General features: G+C 38.5%; 2 protein-coding genes across 3 annotated transcripts in view; both read left to right on the top strand.

Moving 5' to 3' along the window:
* The first annotated feature begins 4 nt into the window (after window positions 1-4).
* Window positions 5-5,677, top strand: LOC136236292 (mediator of RNA polymerase II transcription subunit 6-like). The gene is made up of 7 exons (XM_066026432.1): window positions 5-249; window positions 4,320-4,411; window positions 4,465-4,547; window positions 5,067-5,106; window positions 5,166-5,222; window positions 5,272-5,399; window positions 5,459-5,677. The coding sequence occupies exons 1-7, from the start codon at window positions 77-79 to the stop codon at window positions 5,585-5,587; spliced, it is 702 nt and encodes a 233-aa protein (XP_065882504.1). The 5' UTR covers window positions 5-76; the 3' UTR covers window positions 5,588-5,677.
* A 44-nt stretch (window positions 5,678-5,721) lies between these two features.
* LOC136236288 (uncharacterized) overlaps window positions 5,722-14,642 on the top strand; it is a 19,912-nt gene continuing 10,991 nt past the window's right edge. For both annotated transcript variants that reach the window (XM_066026428.1, XM_066026427.1), the window contains exons 1-3: window positions 5,722-5,897; window positions 6,053-6,299; window positions 13,556-13,693. In XM_066026428.1, coding sequence (XP_065882500.1) covers window positions 5,722-5,897; window positions 6,053-6,299; window positions 13,556-13,693 — 561 coding nt within the window. The remainder of the gene's footprint in view (window positions 5,898-6,052; window positions 6,300-13,555; window positions 13,694-14,642) is intronic.

The following is a 14,642-nucleotide window of genomic DNA, read 5'->3' as shown; positions in this document are numbered from 1 at the left end:
ACTTGAAGCATTTTTTATTTTAAATATAGCTCACTATTGGGTATTAAATAGAATAGTAAACAAAATCTTGTAATATATGGAGCCAAGTGAAAGTCAGTTGTGTTTGTCATGGAGTAACAGCGCATGGATCCCTGTTCTCAACCAGCAGAACGTGTTGGAGTATTTCTCCCAGAAGAGCAACCCTTTTTATGACCGCACTTGTAATAATGAAATCATTAAGATGCAAAGACTTGATTCATCTCACCTGCTGTAAGTGTGTGTGTGTGTGTGTGTGTGTGTGTGTGTGTGTGTGTGTGTGTGTGTGTGTGTGTGTGTGTGTGTGTGTGTGTGTGTGTGTGTGTGTGTGTGTGTGTGTGTGTGTGTGTGTGTGTGTGTGTGTGTGTGTGTGTGTGTGTGTGTGTGTGTGTGTGTGTGTGTGTGTGTGTGCTGACCCAGGGGGGTAGGACAAGCCCACTTGAATACGAAATAACATTGCGCAAGAACTGAAAATATTTCACGTGAGCTGAATATACCCTGTACAAAAATTAGAGGAAGGGGATTAATACGTATCTTAGTTTGTTGTGTGCAATGTTGTGATTCACGATTGAAAAAATGCTGCCGTTATGGAGTAATTAGACCAAGAGTTTCTCCCACTACTATATTATGAACTCTTGATTAGACTGATGATGATGATGTGTGGCGGTGACGGCTTTCACATCAACAGTGACAGTGGTCGTCAATGATTACAATACAATCGTTTTTTGTACGATCTATTAATTTCAACAGGTAGTATGACTACATTTAAAATAAATATTTTTGTTAGCGCTCTGTAGTGGACGTGGTCCTATAGTGCACATGGTCCTGTCCTGTCCCCTCTGGTGCTGACCTCTCAACTTAGCCAAATCTTGAGACAGTTGTCACCAATCCTCATGTAATACAACTTTATTATAGTCCACAATCATTTGATCAAAGAGTAGTCACTACCAATAGCCCTGTAGAACCATCTACGATTGGGATCAAGATTTTTTATCAATGAAAATGTACCTTCATTGGTTGATTTTGTCTGAGAAAGGGCCTCGATTGCTTGACAATTTACATGTATTTTTGCAAATTATTGTTTTGTGTTGAGCTGGCTTGGTTGCTACTTCCTAGGGCTTCTTGATCACTGATTCAGTACAAATTTAACCCTTGATCACTTATTTTGATTGTGATCTCAAGTCGCAGATGAACTATTGGTAGTGACTACCCCTTGCTTATGCACCTACCCCAAGTAATAGTGGTCCAACAATAGCTTTGCATGTTCTCCTTATACCCGGAAATTTTTGCAGTATGTATATTTCACGGTTATGTACTTCATCAGGATTTTTAAATTTCACTGATGCGTCTTAGCCCAGGGTTTCCCGTTTTCACTGATCGATCAGAAAATTTCTGTTCTCTACTACACAGCTACGTAGGGTCTAGATAGATTTTTTTTCTTCGAGTGTAAAGTACATAAGAACCAAGTAGCATAGTAACGGCAATCTCTGTGCGAGGCATAGTTTAGCCTTGCAGTAGGACAGCTTCTTTCATGAGCCATGCCCACTTTAAAATTGGGAATGAGTGATAATGTTTGTAAGCACATGGGAGTCAAAAAATGCCTACAAACAACAGGAGCACACTACTTTCAGTATGGTGAGTTGAAATTTTGTGAATTTTCACGTAATAAAATTTCACGGTAGTCTTACTAACTGCGAAAACTGTGAAAATTACATACCACAAAAATTTCCAGGGATATGATATATATTTTGCATCTGATTCACACCCCAACGTGATGATGGAAGCTCAATTTGAATCCCCAGAAGTGTGAGTCTTTATCCATTGCCAACAAGAGGAAGCCAATTACTTTACTTACTTTAATAATTACCTTCCAGACCAGTGGATCAACATCGTTAAATACCTGGGGATGTGTATAAATGACAAATTGAGTGATCTAGATAAGTGTCAGGTTGTTTCTTCACGGGCCACCAGGTTTTTGAATGTTTTGATGTTATTGTTAGTTGTTAATTTGAAGTATGCCTGTGTGGTTTGGTCTCCACATACTGTGAAAGATGTGAACTTGTTCAGAGACATGTTGCAAGTGAGCTTGTGGTAGTCACTAGGACCATTCTTGGTCTGTTTTCCATGATGTGTGTCATCAGAAGTTACCTTCCTTGTGTGCCAGACAGGACTATTTGTCAGTTTGTGCTCTTCAGGTCATTCATCCTACTGGTTCCATATTCTGTTTCAAGCATAATACTATGCCTACATGTAGCCATTATCTTACTCTCACACCGCCATCTTCTACAATCAATGCTAGATGATACTCTACTTTGAATTGAACGCGATCTTTCTACCATGCAAGTGTAATTTTATTATCTTGCTGTTAACTTGTTTTGTATTGTGTGTTGTTGTTTTTGTGTGATGTTGTATTGAGTAGTAGTGATTTGTATTTGTTGTGCACACTTGCCTTTTGTACTGATCCTTCCCTTGTGATAATAAATAAAATAAATGGGAGAATTTAAGGGACTAGGTCAAATCCCCTCAAGGTTGTATTTACACTTGTTGAGGTACTGTATATAAGATAACAGTATTTATTTATTAACTAATTTTTAGTTGATGAATAATAAAGTTTATAATACCACTAATAGAAAATGCTGTCTACGTGTTAATATCATGATATTGATATTGTGACGGTTTTCACCAATAATTAAACAAAATTTTAATATGTGATGCTGCTGGTGACAAGAAGCAAATGCCTGCTGCTAAAGTTATCAAAATACTCTAATATAACAGTCATCTTTGAATTGCAATATTTTTTCTACACAACATACCAGACACTAAAATTCCAATACCACCCAGGCCTATCTAAGTTCTGTACTGAATCTCATGTTTCACCACTACTTGTCATGTAGTATGTTTTATCTACATGACCTATAGCCTAACTTATAGTCTCGCGTAGCCAGACCGCATTTTTTTCTTTTGTGTGGGCGTCAGGAATGGTACACCTACATTAAGAATTCTGTGTAAAGTTCCACTGTGGTCTGGTGCTGATTGGTGAAGCCCTATACCTGTTAAAAAGTGCAACCTGATCGCTGTGTACCATTCTCTTGTATGGACTTTATCCACAATGACGTCAAGATGGCCGTGTTATTTGGGGTACTAATGTACAGGCGCCTATGGAGAAATTGTTTTGATGGATCATATTTCGCTAGTGAAGCAAGATACCGACCAGTAGCCAACAGGTATGGGTATAAAGTAACAAAACTATAAGCATACAAATGTTATCTCGAAAATTTTCTGGAATGCAATACAAATTGTTTATTGTATTGTCTTGTAACTGTACCTGTTGCATAGAGCTCGATATCTCCTTGCCTGGCTGAAATATGATAGATCAAAACAATTTCTCCATAGGCGCTTGTACATTCGTACCCCAAATAACGCAGCCATCTTGTGCTCGTGATGTCATTGTGGATAAAGTCCATTGCAACTGAAGGGCACATGTGATGCTTTTAACAGGTCTAAGAAGCTTAGGGCTTCGCCAATCAGCACCAATCAACATTCACCCTGACTTCATTGGAATGTTACACAGGATTCTTAATGTAGGTGTACCAGACTCTTTTTTTCCCCACACCCACACAAAAGAAAAAGGCGGTCTGGCTACGCAAGACTACCTAACTTACTTGTTTAGTTTTCATCATCTGTTGTAGTGTTGTAAACAAGTGTAAGGACAAATTAAACTAGTAGGGATCATTACTGTAAAGTGTTTAAACAAGAGATCACCTGATGTGATAATATAATATTGCAATGATTCCTACTAGCTTGTATTTTTCATTTATAAACATATTCATCATTAGTAGTGAATTTCTATCACACCACATCAAAGGTAAGAATGGCACCAGCTGGGTGGAATCTGTCTACTGTACTGCTAGAATATTTGAGGAATTAAGTTTTCTCATTTCAACAACAGTTTCTGTCATATGTCATAAAAGATTGTCCCTTTAGCGATACAGTATGAACTGTTTTCCTTTAAAAGAAATCTACTGAGCAGGTGAAATTGTGCACAGGGAAACCAAAACTTGGTGAAGCCAAAACTTGCAAGTTGAATACTGATAGAAAAAATCTTTTGACGTTTTGGTTTTCCCTTTTTTATCAACTACCTTATTTAGTTTCTTTACATAATAGGTGTATGTACTACGTAATTGCTGTGTAATCCAATCAACACTTCTTATTGTTCCAGTATATGTTGGCTTTTATTTAAGTAGTGGGGTTTATCTCAGAGAATGGCTTCGGCTACCTAATCATTTTTATTGTCTTTCTAACAGGAAGATGACTGGAGTAGAATACATGTTGTTACATGTTCAGGATCCCATACTCTATGTTATTCGTAAGGCGTACCGTCAGTCTAAAGACAAAGGTAAGTACAAAAGACGTCATTGTTTGTTAATGTAGTTTGTGTTTTGTATTTAGTGACTCCATTGGCGGACTATTACATATTAGGAGGTGTGGTGTATCAGTGTCCTGACCTGCAAGCTGTTATCAATTCTAGAATGGTGTGTGTGTGTGTGTGTGTGCATGTGTGCGTAAGACAGCCTGATCAAAGTGGTTAGAGCACTGACCTGATAATCACAAAGTTCCATGTTTGATGTTTCAGTATGCCGAGTTGCTGTTGTTTCCTTGATACTCCAGTCTACCCAGAGCTGTTAAATGGAGACCATTTAATAGCTGGATAAAAGCTACACAAATGCCTTGTCTTGTTCAGTAGTGTTGGGGTCATTATGGAACTTCAGGTTCCACAGCCTTTACTGTATCTGTGATAATCAAACAGTCCTCTTGAACACTGGTTATTAGTCCTGCCCCAGAAGGATTTGTCTGCACAGACTCAAAGTGCCTCAGTGGTGCATAGGCATCCTACCGTTGTGTTTTGCATGGCTGCCAGATGCTTGCTTTACTTTTATGTGCTTTGTGTGTGTGTGTGTGTGTGTGTGTGTATACATGTGTATGTGCGTACATACATGCATGCGTGCGTATTATGGATATACTTGTGCATGTGCTATAATTCCTTTTCATAGCTTTCTACTCTGCATCTGCTTACCTTAGCATTTGATGAAGGTATAGACAACACAGCAATGTATAAACTACATATCAACTATATGTGACTTACCCTACAGCCATATCTTATTCACGTTATAATCCTGGCAAGGGATACTATTGGGAGTTCCCCAAAGGTAAATTATATTTTATGGTCAGCAATATCCAGCAATATGTATATAACAGCTGAGAAAGAAAAGGATAAAAGGCCTCCAAAGAACAATGAAGAATGTAGTGAAGCTCAGGGTAGAAGGGTAGAAGTTTTATTGTCAGAGTTGGTTAAGCAATTTCCAGTACGTGCAGTTGCTGGCAAGGTGAGCAAAAAAAGTTGACGGATTTTAAGATAGCATATTACATTGTTCTGTTTTTACAGGATGGTGGAAAGCCAGTTGATGGTAGAACAATAGCAGACCCTTCAGTAGTTAAGACTGAACCTTCTGTGGGCATGAAAAGAACTAACAATGCTGGAAACAATATAGATCCCAAAAGAAAACGAATGTGAATGTAATGCATGTATTTTTTTAAAAAAATAAATAAATGTACGCTCTATTAGGGGTGTATTTGATTGAAATACGTAAGATTTTTGATGTAATTTCATGTGTGATTTGGCGGCAAATTCGTGTCACGGTTCGCGCCATGGGCATCACTGGCCTCTTGCCCTTTCTGAAAGGTATCCAGAAACAAATGAACATTGCGTCGTTTTGTGGCAAGAAGGTAGCAGTTGACGCTTACTGTTGGCTCCATAGGGGCGCTTATTCCTGCCCCATGCAGCTTGTAATGGGACCAAATGAAGGTGAAAAGATAGAGTCATTGTAAGTCAGTAGTAAAACACACTTTTAGACTTCTCAGTAGCAATATAAGCGATGTAAATAATTCCGTTTGTATCCGTTTACTTCCGGATTTTAAATGCGTTGTTGCTATGCTGTTATCCAACTTCTTTATCTGTATGTTTGTTTGCTATGTGTAGGCCATTTTTGAAGTACTGTGTAAAGAGAGTGAAAATGTTACTTGATAAAGGAGTGACACCCATTATCGTGTTTGATGGCTCACAGTTACCCATCAAGTCAAAAACTGAAGCAGAACGTCGCAAGAGAAGGAAGGAGTATAGAGAGAAAGGGAAGGCTCTGCTAAGGGAGGGAAAGCGAAGTGATGCTTATGAGTGTTTCCAGAAATGTATTGATGTGTCACCAGAAATGGCCCACTGTTTCATTAAAGTACGTGGTTGAAAATGTGCATTTTGTACCACCAATAAGAATAATGTTGGAACAATTTCATTTGTACTGTGTTTGACAGTTGTACGGTGGAAAGCCTCTTCAAAATAAGCAAGAGGTTTGGCTCTCCATCGAATATTGTCTTAATTTGAGAAATTCTGTGTCCCAAAACGTCCATTATAGAGAGGTTTGCTGTATTAGTTTACACCATAGTTCTATGAACTAGTTTGTGTGACAGAAATTGAGTACAAATGTCTTCAGTGTTAAATTGACTTGTAGATAAATTCTCAGGACAGTGTAGGTTAGACCTAGCACAAGGACCTTCGTAGATTTTACAAACTGAGCAGAGCAAGTCTAAAATCCACGAAACTGGTTTAGAAAATGTATGCATTTTATATGCACATGTAGGTGGAGTCATTGTGGGACTGGGTTATATGTTGTTCTGAAATCGTCACACAATGTCATGAAAGACTGATGGTGTTTTTGTTGGAAGTGCTGAAAAAATTCGAAGCTCTCACTGCTTCCTTTCACAAGTTAAACTTGGATCCGGCACAACTGGGAAACGGCAGTGATCAACCTGGGTTAGCAGTAGCCAGTGCTCACAGCAGTGTTAAGAACAAATGTGTCGAAGAAGCAGTTTGTATGATGGAAACAAGTTGTCACAAGTTGCGCCTTCAATGGCGCCACAGTAGTACGAAGAACAGGCACGGTTTCAAATATGTACCACACCCACATTGCACGTAGCACAAAATAACATTTCTATAAGGAAGGGTCTTTAGTATAGTCTATCCATAGTTTAGTAGTAGACGAAAACAACCTTAAAACACTCTAGAAACAGATGGACACTAAGCAGAATTTTCCATGATATTTCTGGACTTCTCCGTTCATCGTAACAAATGTACGTACACCATTTGGTTGTACCTCCCATAATTGAGGCATGCCTATAAAATGAATAGATCAAGTGGTTAATTGGCTTGGGTGACTGGTCGCCCACTGCAGGCTATCAGCCTGAATATAGTGGATTTTAAAGACCTCATTTTCCTGCAAAGATCAAAGCATATTATGCATACCATTTTCTAATGTACATTGGAAACTCCTTGCTGTCATCCATAATTAATAATTAGCTGTTAATGTGAGCAAGTCTTTGATTGTACCAAGATCTGACACTTTTGCCACTTTACAATGTTTGTATCTATTCAGACTGGCTTGTGTGTTCAATAAATAAGGAAACCTGAATCCATAATAAACTCATCACACGTCACATCATTTGTTTAAGTAGGATCTTCCTCATTTTCAATGCTATGGTGTTATAATTTAAATCATGACTTCAATTCTTGCATGTATTTAAACACCTTTTAAAATCTGATTGTCCACGATTTGTGTATACCCACTCACTGTACCTACCATAGTGTGGTTCAGCAGCATGGTTCATTAGCAGCTGGGTTGTCCCCAGGTATTTTATTTTATATGGGTGCAAAGACAAAGAAGCCATTGGTGATTGCAGCACACCTTGAACCAAGTAATGATATTCAATAGCAGTCTCTAATCCTGGAAATGAGTTAATCATTTCATGGTAACTTGACAAATAATTAAAGAACTGGTAGTTGGTATGTAAAACATTATTTGTTGACTAAAACCTTTTTATGTAGCTTAATTCCATCTCACCTTCATGTATATCCATCTACAAAACCAAGAGTGCATCGAATCCTATGAACAAAGGAGCATGTAACTCTGTATACAGTGAAATTCAAACATGGCTGCTGTGTACTATGGAGATGCATGCTTCAGTACATAATATTAGCAGCACGACGAAGTGAAGCTATGGAAACAAAGTTGAATGGCATGACTGAAGAATGATAGCACAGGCAGGGCAGGACAGTCTTTGTACATTCGATAGTGACATGAAATTACTCCGGTGGACTATTCCAAGGTGTTCCTTCAACTCAATGGCTTTCCTATCAAAGGTGCTTCACTGCCTTCACACAAAATGATGGAGTAGCAGTCCATTCTGTGTATCCCTGTTGCACGTAAGAATGATGTAACTATGTCACTAGCACAAGACCATATTGATTTTTGCCCATATTGTTAGTAGTGTATGGAGTTGCATGCTCCTTGTCCATAGGATTTGATGCGTTCCTGACGAAACTTACTGAATAAGACAAAGTCCACTAGGTGGATAGGTATCCTAATAGAACAGTCACTCAATAAATAACTCACCATTTGAGACCTTAAACAAACTAGTATATTAAACTTTTAAAATGAAGTAGGGTTGATGAAACAAAGATGAATGATGGTATTACACCATAGCTTGGTGGGAAAATCCCTACTTAGCATTACAAAAATTATAAAAATAAGTTAAAAATAATTGCCAATGTAGGGATTTTCTCATAGAGTTAAGCATCTCCTGTTTTCCTACTTTTTATTGCTTGGATCCCTACTTCGTTTATAAATTAAATATAATGCTACTTTATTCACATTGCTTCAGTCTACCCAAGCTGTATAATGGTGGCCTGGAGAAGCAGCCCACCCAGCTGTAACATCAATGTATTAAAGCAAATGCCAACTGTCCATGTGTTGCGTAACAGGTGAAAGTCCAGTTTGCTCACACCTTCACCATTTGGACATGATACAGCCTATAGTATGTTCACGTTGAGCTGAACCCTGCAAAACAGCTAAAAATTAAAAGTGGATTTTTTCTCTCAACAGAGTTAACATTTCTGCCAACCAGATGATTATTGGTAACAGCAAAGGTGTCAACAACAGACACGTACGGTTTGGCTCCATTACAAGTTCGGGAAAGGGCTATAATGGACACTGTACTTATATGGCTTCTCCATAGGAAATGTATTGTGAAAAATTTGATTGGTCGTAAATTATGTCAAACATTTGAACAACAAGATTTTGAAATATTTTTAGCGGGTCAAGCAGTACTACAAATGGACCAAATTTCAAGATCGTGTGTAATTGCATCCATGAGTTATTAAATGTTTTTGAGGATTCAGCTCAACGCGAACGTACTATAGGAGGCAGATTACAGTAGGAAGATTGGCCTCTGCTGACTCACAGCACCTTATAGTGCACAGTGCTGGTTTTTTCTGGGTAGATATGACTACTAGAACGGTATATTTTTTTCTGGTGTACCTAAAGTTTGGTAGGTACAAACTTGCAAAGCTCCCACTAATAAAAGCAGGAGCGCATCGAATCCTATGGACAAGGGAGCATGTAACTCTGTAAACAGCGAAATTCAAACATGGCTGCCGTGTACTATATACTTTTAAAATTTCCTAATTAGGATATTTTGCGTGGATGCATGCTGATGAAGCAAAGCTACGGAAATGGAAGTTCAATGGCACGATGGAGGAATAGCACAGGGTTAGTAGGACGGTCTTTCTACAGTCACTAATCACGTAAAATCACACGAAATCACTCCACTTGACTAATCCAAGTTCTACCTTCGACTCAACAATCTCCTATCGAAGCAGCTTTACATAAGACGATAGCAAGAGTTAATAATAAGAGAGGAGAGTGTCTAACGCCGTATAGTCTTGTAACAGATGATTGCGCAGAAGTTAAACGGCTTCTTTTCCGCGTAACGTACAGACTGGCTAGTATATTTTCGCATTTAACCACAAAGGCTATCCCAGACACAAGGGCGTGCGTTCAACTCGATGTTCACGTTCACCACGAAGAGCATCGCTCTGTTGCATAAAGAAGTGTGGCTGTTAACCTCGAAGATAACTCTGGGGGAGAGCGTCTGAGAAACCAATACACTGAAACACTGAACCAAAGGCGGAGTATCGCTTCGAATTTTCACTACGTCGCCATGTTACCCTACCTTTGAGCATTCTTCACACTGTTCCCTGTACATACAGCTCAGTCTTTAGTTCAGTCTTCGAATATTCTCGAGGATTCATCACGGTGCGGCTAAACTAATTGCGGTAAGGAAACGAACAAATACTAGAAGCCTATACGTTACACGGAAAGGAAGCCGTTTAACTTCTGCGCAATCATCTATTACAGGCCTATACAGCGTTACATACTCTCCTCTCTTATTATTAACTGTTGACGATAGAGTATCAACCCATTCAGTGTATCCCTGTTGTGCATAAGAATGATGTAACCAATTATATACATAGTAACACTGGAAACCATGTTTGAATTTTGCCCATTGTATTGGTAGTGTACAGAGTTACATGCTCCCTTGTCCATAGGATTCGATGAGCTCCTGATAAAAGTTAGTACTGACATACTATGCATGCAATATGCTGAGTGAAGGAATAGAATTTTTGATCAAGATTGTAATGGGGTATAAGCACACAGGTGTGAAAAACTATAATGATAACAAAATGCAAACAACTGACAAGTACTTGCAATTGAAAGAACTAGACTATCTTGAGACCTTGTATGGCTTTGTACTACTTAGTAACACCTGTTGTTAAGTGGTGCTTCATTGATTGTTTAATTGTACACATGTTGTTATTGTGTTAGTTTACTAACAAGTTGTGTGTATTGTTGTTTCTAAATATCTTCCAAGAAAATTGTTGTTCTCATTAAATATCAGGAGTAATGACAGGCTTTGTGCATACAAGCAAGTTATTTACTAGCTCTCTGACTAGTTGTTAGATTAAGAGTTCTTCTTTACCAATGTATGGACCATGGCCAGTGTTTTTGGCCATTTCATATAGCTTTGACCTTTCCAGTAGGTATAACTGCAAATATTTGCATCATCACCTGCGGTTACTAGGAGTTAGCAGAATGCCAGCTCACTATGTGTTTACACTGTATCCTATCCCAGGACAACCTGTGCCAGCCCACCTCTCCTTGTTGTACCGTACTGGACCCAGTTGGCACAACTCGATTGATTCACACTGTAAGTTTTGAGCCATGCTCTACCTGGGTGTGTTAAGGTGTGGCAGAACAAATTACGAAACCTGCTTTAAACCAAGCAGGGATAAATAATTTCAACAACTGTGTTGTGTTAACGACACAACTAATTGTGCTTGTTTGTTTTTACTACAGAACAACGACTGTTCTTGGGTGTGTGGTCTACAATAGAGCGATGTTTTATAAAAACGTGCCGCCAAAAACCAGACTAACAGATTACTGAATCCTTATAATTTCAACACAAGTGGCTAAACAACTAAAATATCTAGGTCCTGTGGAAGCGATTTTTTAAAGTTACTGGTAGTATAGACGTTTTATTGAACTTTTAGTAGTTTTTTCGGGTGAAACAAGCTCTTTGAAGGCTTGTATCCGAGTCACTGGGGAGAAACATGCCAAAAACGCTTCCACAGGACCTAACAAATTTAATATACAGTATCACTATGCCCCAGAAAAGCCAATAGAGCCTACAGCTTTTGCTGTATTTGGCGACTGAAAAACATGGTAGTGACAGCTGGAGCTGAGCGATGTACGGGCTGGCTTACTTGTGTTACAACAAATTGTAGTGTTCCACCTGCCTCAAACTACACTGTAGCTACATAAAAACATTAAATATGAAAGGCTTCACCTTCATTTAAAACTTTTCACACTGCTAGACTGGTTTTATGGGCTTCTTAAAAAGTATTGTTAGGCATTCAAAATTTTGAATGATTGCCCGTGACTATACCGTATCCTTAAGCAACCAAAGTGCATAATCATGATTAATGCTGTTTCTCAGAAATATATCTTCACTACCACTAGCTCATTCAAAATAATTATTTGTACTATGAAATTGTGTATAAAGAGTCGACAGTTAGTGGACAGTTATATACTAGCCAGTGTGGAAAAATAGTTTTGTGCATTCGCGGCTGTGTCCTAAGACAGGATTATGGCAATGTCTAGTGTTGAAGCATAATTCTTTTTATAAAAAAACCATATTACGATTATGATTAAAGTACCTGCTAAAGGCAGAACCTGTATACCAGAAGGCCTCACAGCACAAGTGCCGAAGGCAAGAACATTTTTACTTAGGTTAGAAATTTCCTTTGATATCTGGAGGCTTCTTTCTACAATGGAAACCTGCGGCGAGGTTACTAACTAGTTAGTAGCCTGTGGTTTGGTTCGTTGTTTACTACTACGTTCATCAAACGAAAATTCCAAAAATGAAATAACTAGCTCACTTTCTGAACAAGATAGGCATCGTTAGGGCTGATACACTAGTGACACAAAATGTCAATATTCACAGCCACTCTGTCTCCCACTCTTTGCCTCTTTCTTTACCTGCTTCTCCCAGAGAAATTTCCTTACAGCTTACAATACAGGCATCATTGTCATTGAAACACTAATGTCATGGTGTGGTGCTGACACTATCAACTAGAAGGTTGAATCTTGGTACTAGCAGCCATAGTTTGCCACTTCTTTCTTTACCCACTTTGCTAAGGGAAATTTTCTACACTACTTAGAACACAGTGGTCAGGTGACTGGAAATAACCTGTGTAAATAAAGGAGTGATGTCAATACACAGAATAATATTGTTTGTGACCTGTAAGCTAATTGAATTGCTAGGCAACTGTGGAAGCAGTTTAGCTGTTTATCAAATCAAAAAGCAGCTTACATCATTTATTAGATAGTCCTAATATGGAGAGACAACCTTACCTGTATGATAAGAAGAAATAATGCATTATCACAGGAAGTTAGTTGTGATTCACAGAGAACTGAAACATCCATACTGTTAGATGTCACTTCAGCAGCCGTACAGATGCCTTTTGGCATACCATAGTGTGTACAATTTTTGTCTCATATCTTTTTGCTGACAGTGCAAGGTGTCAATTCACAGGAGCGCACCCATGATTTCAAGTTAACAATCTTTGCATCACATCTCCAACGGTTGAAATAAGCAAATTGGTCCTAGACCAGCTTCACATATCATTATCTGTGTGTAGGGATGTGTAATGGACAGAACATAGTCAAAAAAGTTTACAACACGGCTACATTGTTTAATAAGTATAGGAGGTGTATTTGTTGTACTATTATAGCTTTGTACTTCTGACACTTCAATGAGTTCACTAATGATGAATTATGATACAAAACAGTTAACAAACAAGCGATGGTGTTGTATTGCTAATTAAGAATGTGTAGTCACACCAGCCAGCCTGTATTATTTTCTTTTGTCCTTCCTCAACTGGTTAAAGGACAAAGAAACTAATGGAAGCCGGCCATCTGGTATACACATGTGAAATTGGGCTCTTTCTTTTTGTGTTCCTTTTTCATGTGTAGTTCTTTCCTTTTTTTCTGTGCTTAAATATACTGTATGTGTGTGTTTGTTATTTGGTGTGTAGGCTTGTCATGACATGAAGGTGGAGTGTATTGTGGCTCCATATGAGGCTGACTCTCAGTTGGCGTACCTGTCCATGCAAGGGATAGTTGATTTAGTGATTACGGAGGATTCTGATTTGTTAGTGTTTGGTTGCAAGAAGGTGTGTGAGGGATACTACATACATGCATGTGGATTACAAGCAGATAAACACATACTACACACTACACTACACACACTACACACCTCACACACATAATTTACACACAGTAGAGTACTTAATCATTTCGAATGCTGTAATAATATGTGACCAGGTTTTCCAAAACTGATCCAAATCACACAACAGGAAAATTCAAACTAGCACCACCAGTGGATGGCTACACTATCATACTATTGGTTTTCACCCTCAAAATTCTCTAGACTGGAATCTTTCTGGGAGGTGTGGCAAGCTCAAATGGTAGTTTCTAGCCTTGTGAAGGATCTGGCTTGAGTGGTCTACTGGTGGATGGTCTGGTATGGTTGGCCAAACATTTTCTGTGTTGATTTTGCTGCATATCAGTCACTAAGAAGCCAGCGCAACCCTGTATTCTCGTGTCTGGACATCAATCGTGGTCTGTCTCCATTAGAAAGTCTGTCTCTTCACCACCACCCTCCACCTCTTGTGAGCACTTGTGATATTACTACAGGTTTTCTATCTTGTTTGGCAGGAAACTTTACAAGCAGCTACAAGTACTGGAAAGTCTGAAAGATAATAGATTGATGCACCTCTTGTGTGAATTTCATACGCATGCTCACTATCCTTGGCAAGTTGTAATGGCTTGAATTTAAAAAAAATATTTACTTTGAAACTTCTAATGTGCAATTTGGATCATTTTATCCAGTCACATATAATAACAAATCTAAAAATAGTTGTTAAAGTGTTTTGATGTTATACGCAGAGCTACTTTCACTTTTCACTTTCTGAACTTGGCACAGCTGAGAAAGGAAGTGTTAGAAAGATCCTTTATGTCATGATATGATATCCCTAAATCATTATCACGCATGATTGATTTCCTTCAAGGGATCTAAACCATCTTGCTGTACAGAACAGCAAGTCTGATATTAGGCTGCAG

Source organism: Dysidea avara, chromosome 10, assembly GCF_963678975.1.
Source record: "Dysidea avara chromosome 10, odDysAvar1.4, whole genome shotgun sequence".
Taxonomy (NCBI): Eukaryota; Metazoa; Porifera; class Demospongiae; order Dictyoceratida; family Dysideidae; genus Dysidea; species Dysidea avara.
The sequence above is the reverse complement of the archived record's forward strand: the minus strand, read 5'-3'. Positions and strand labels throughout refer to the sequence as shown.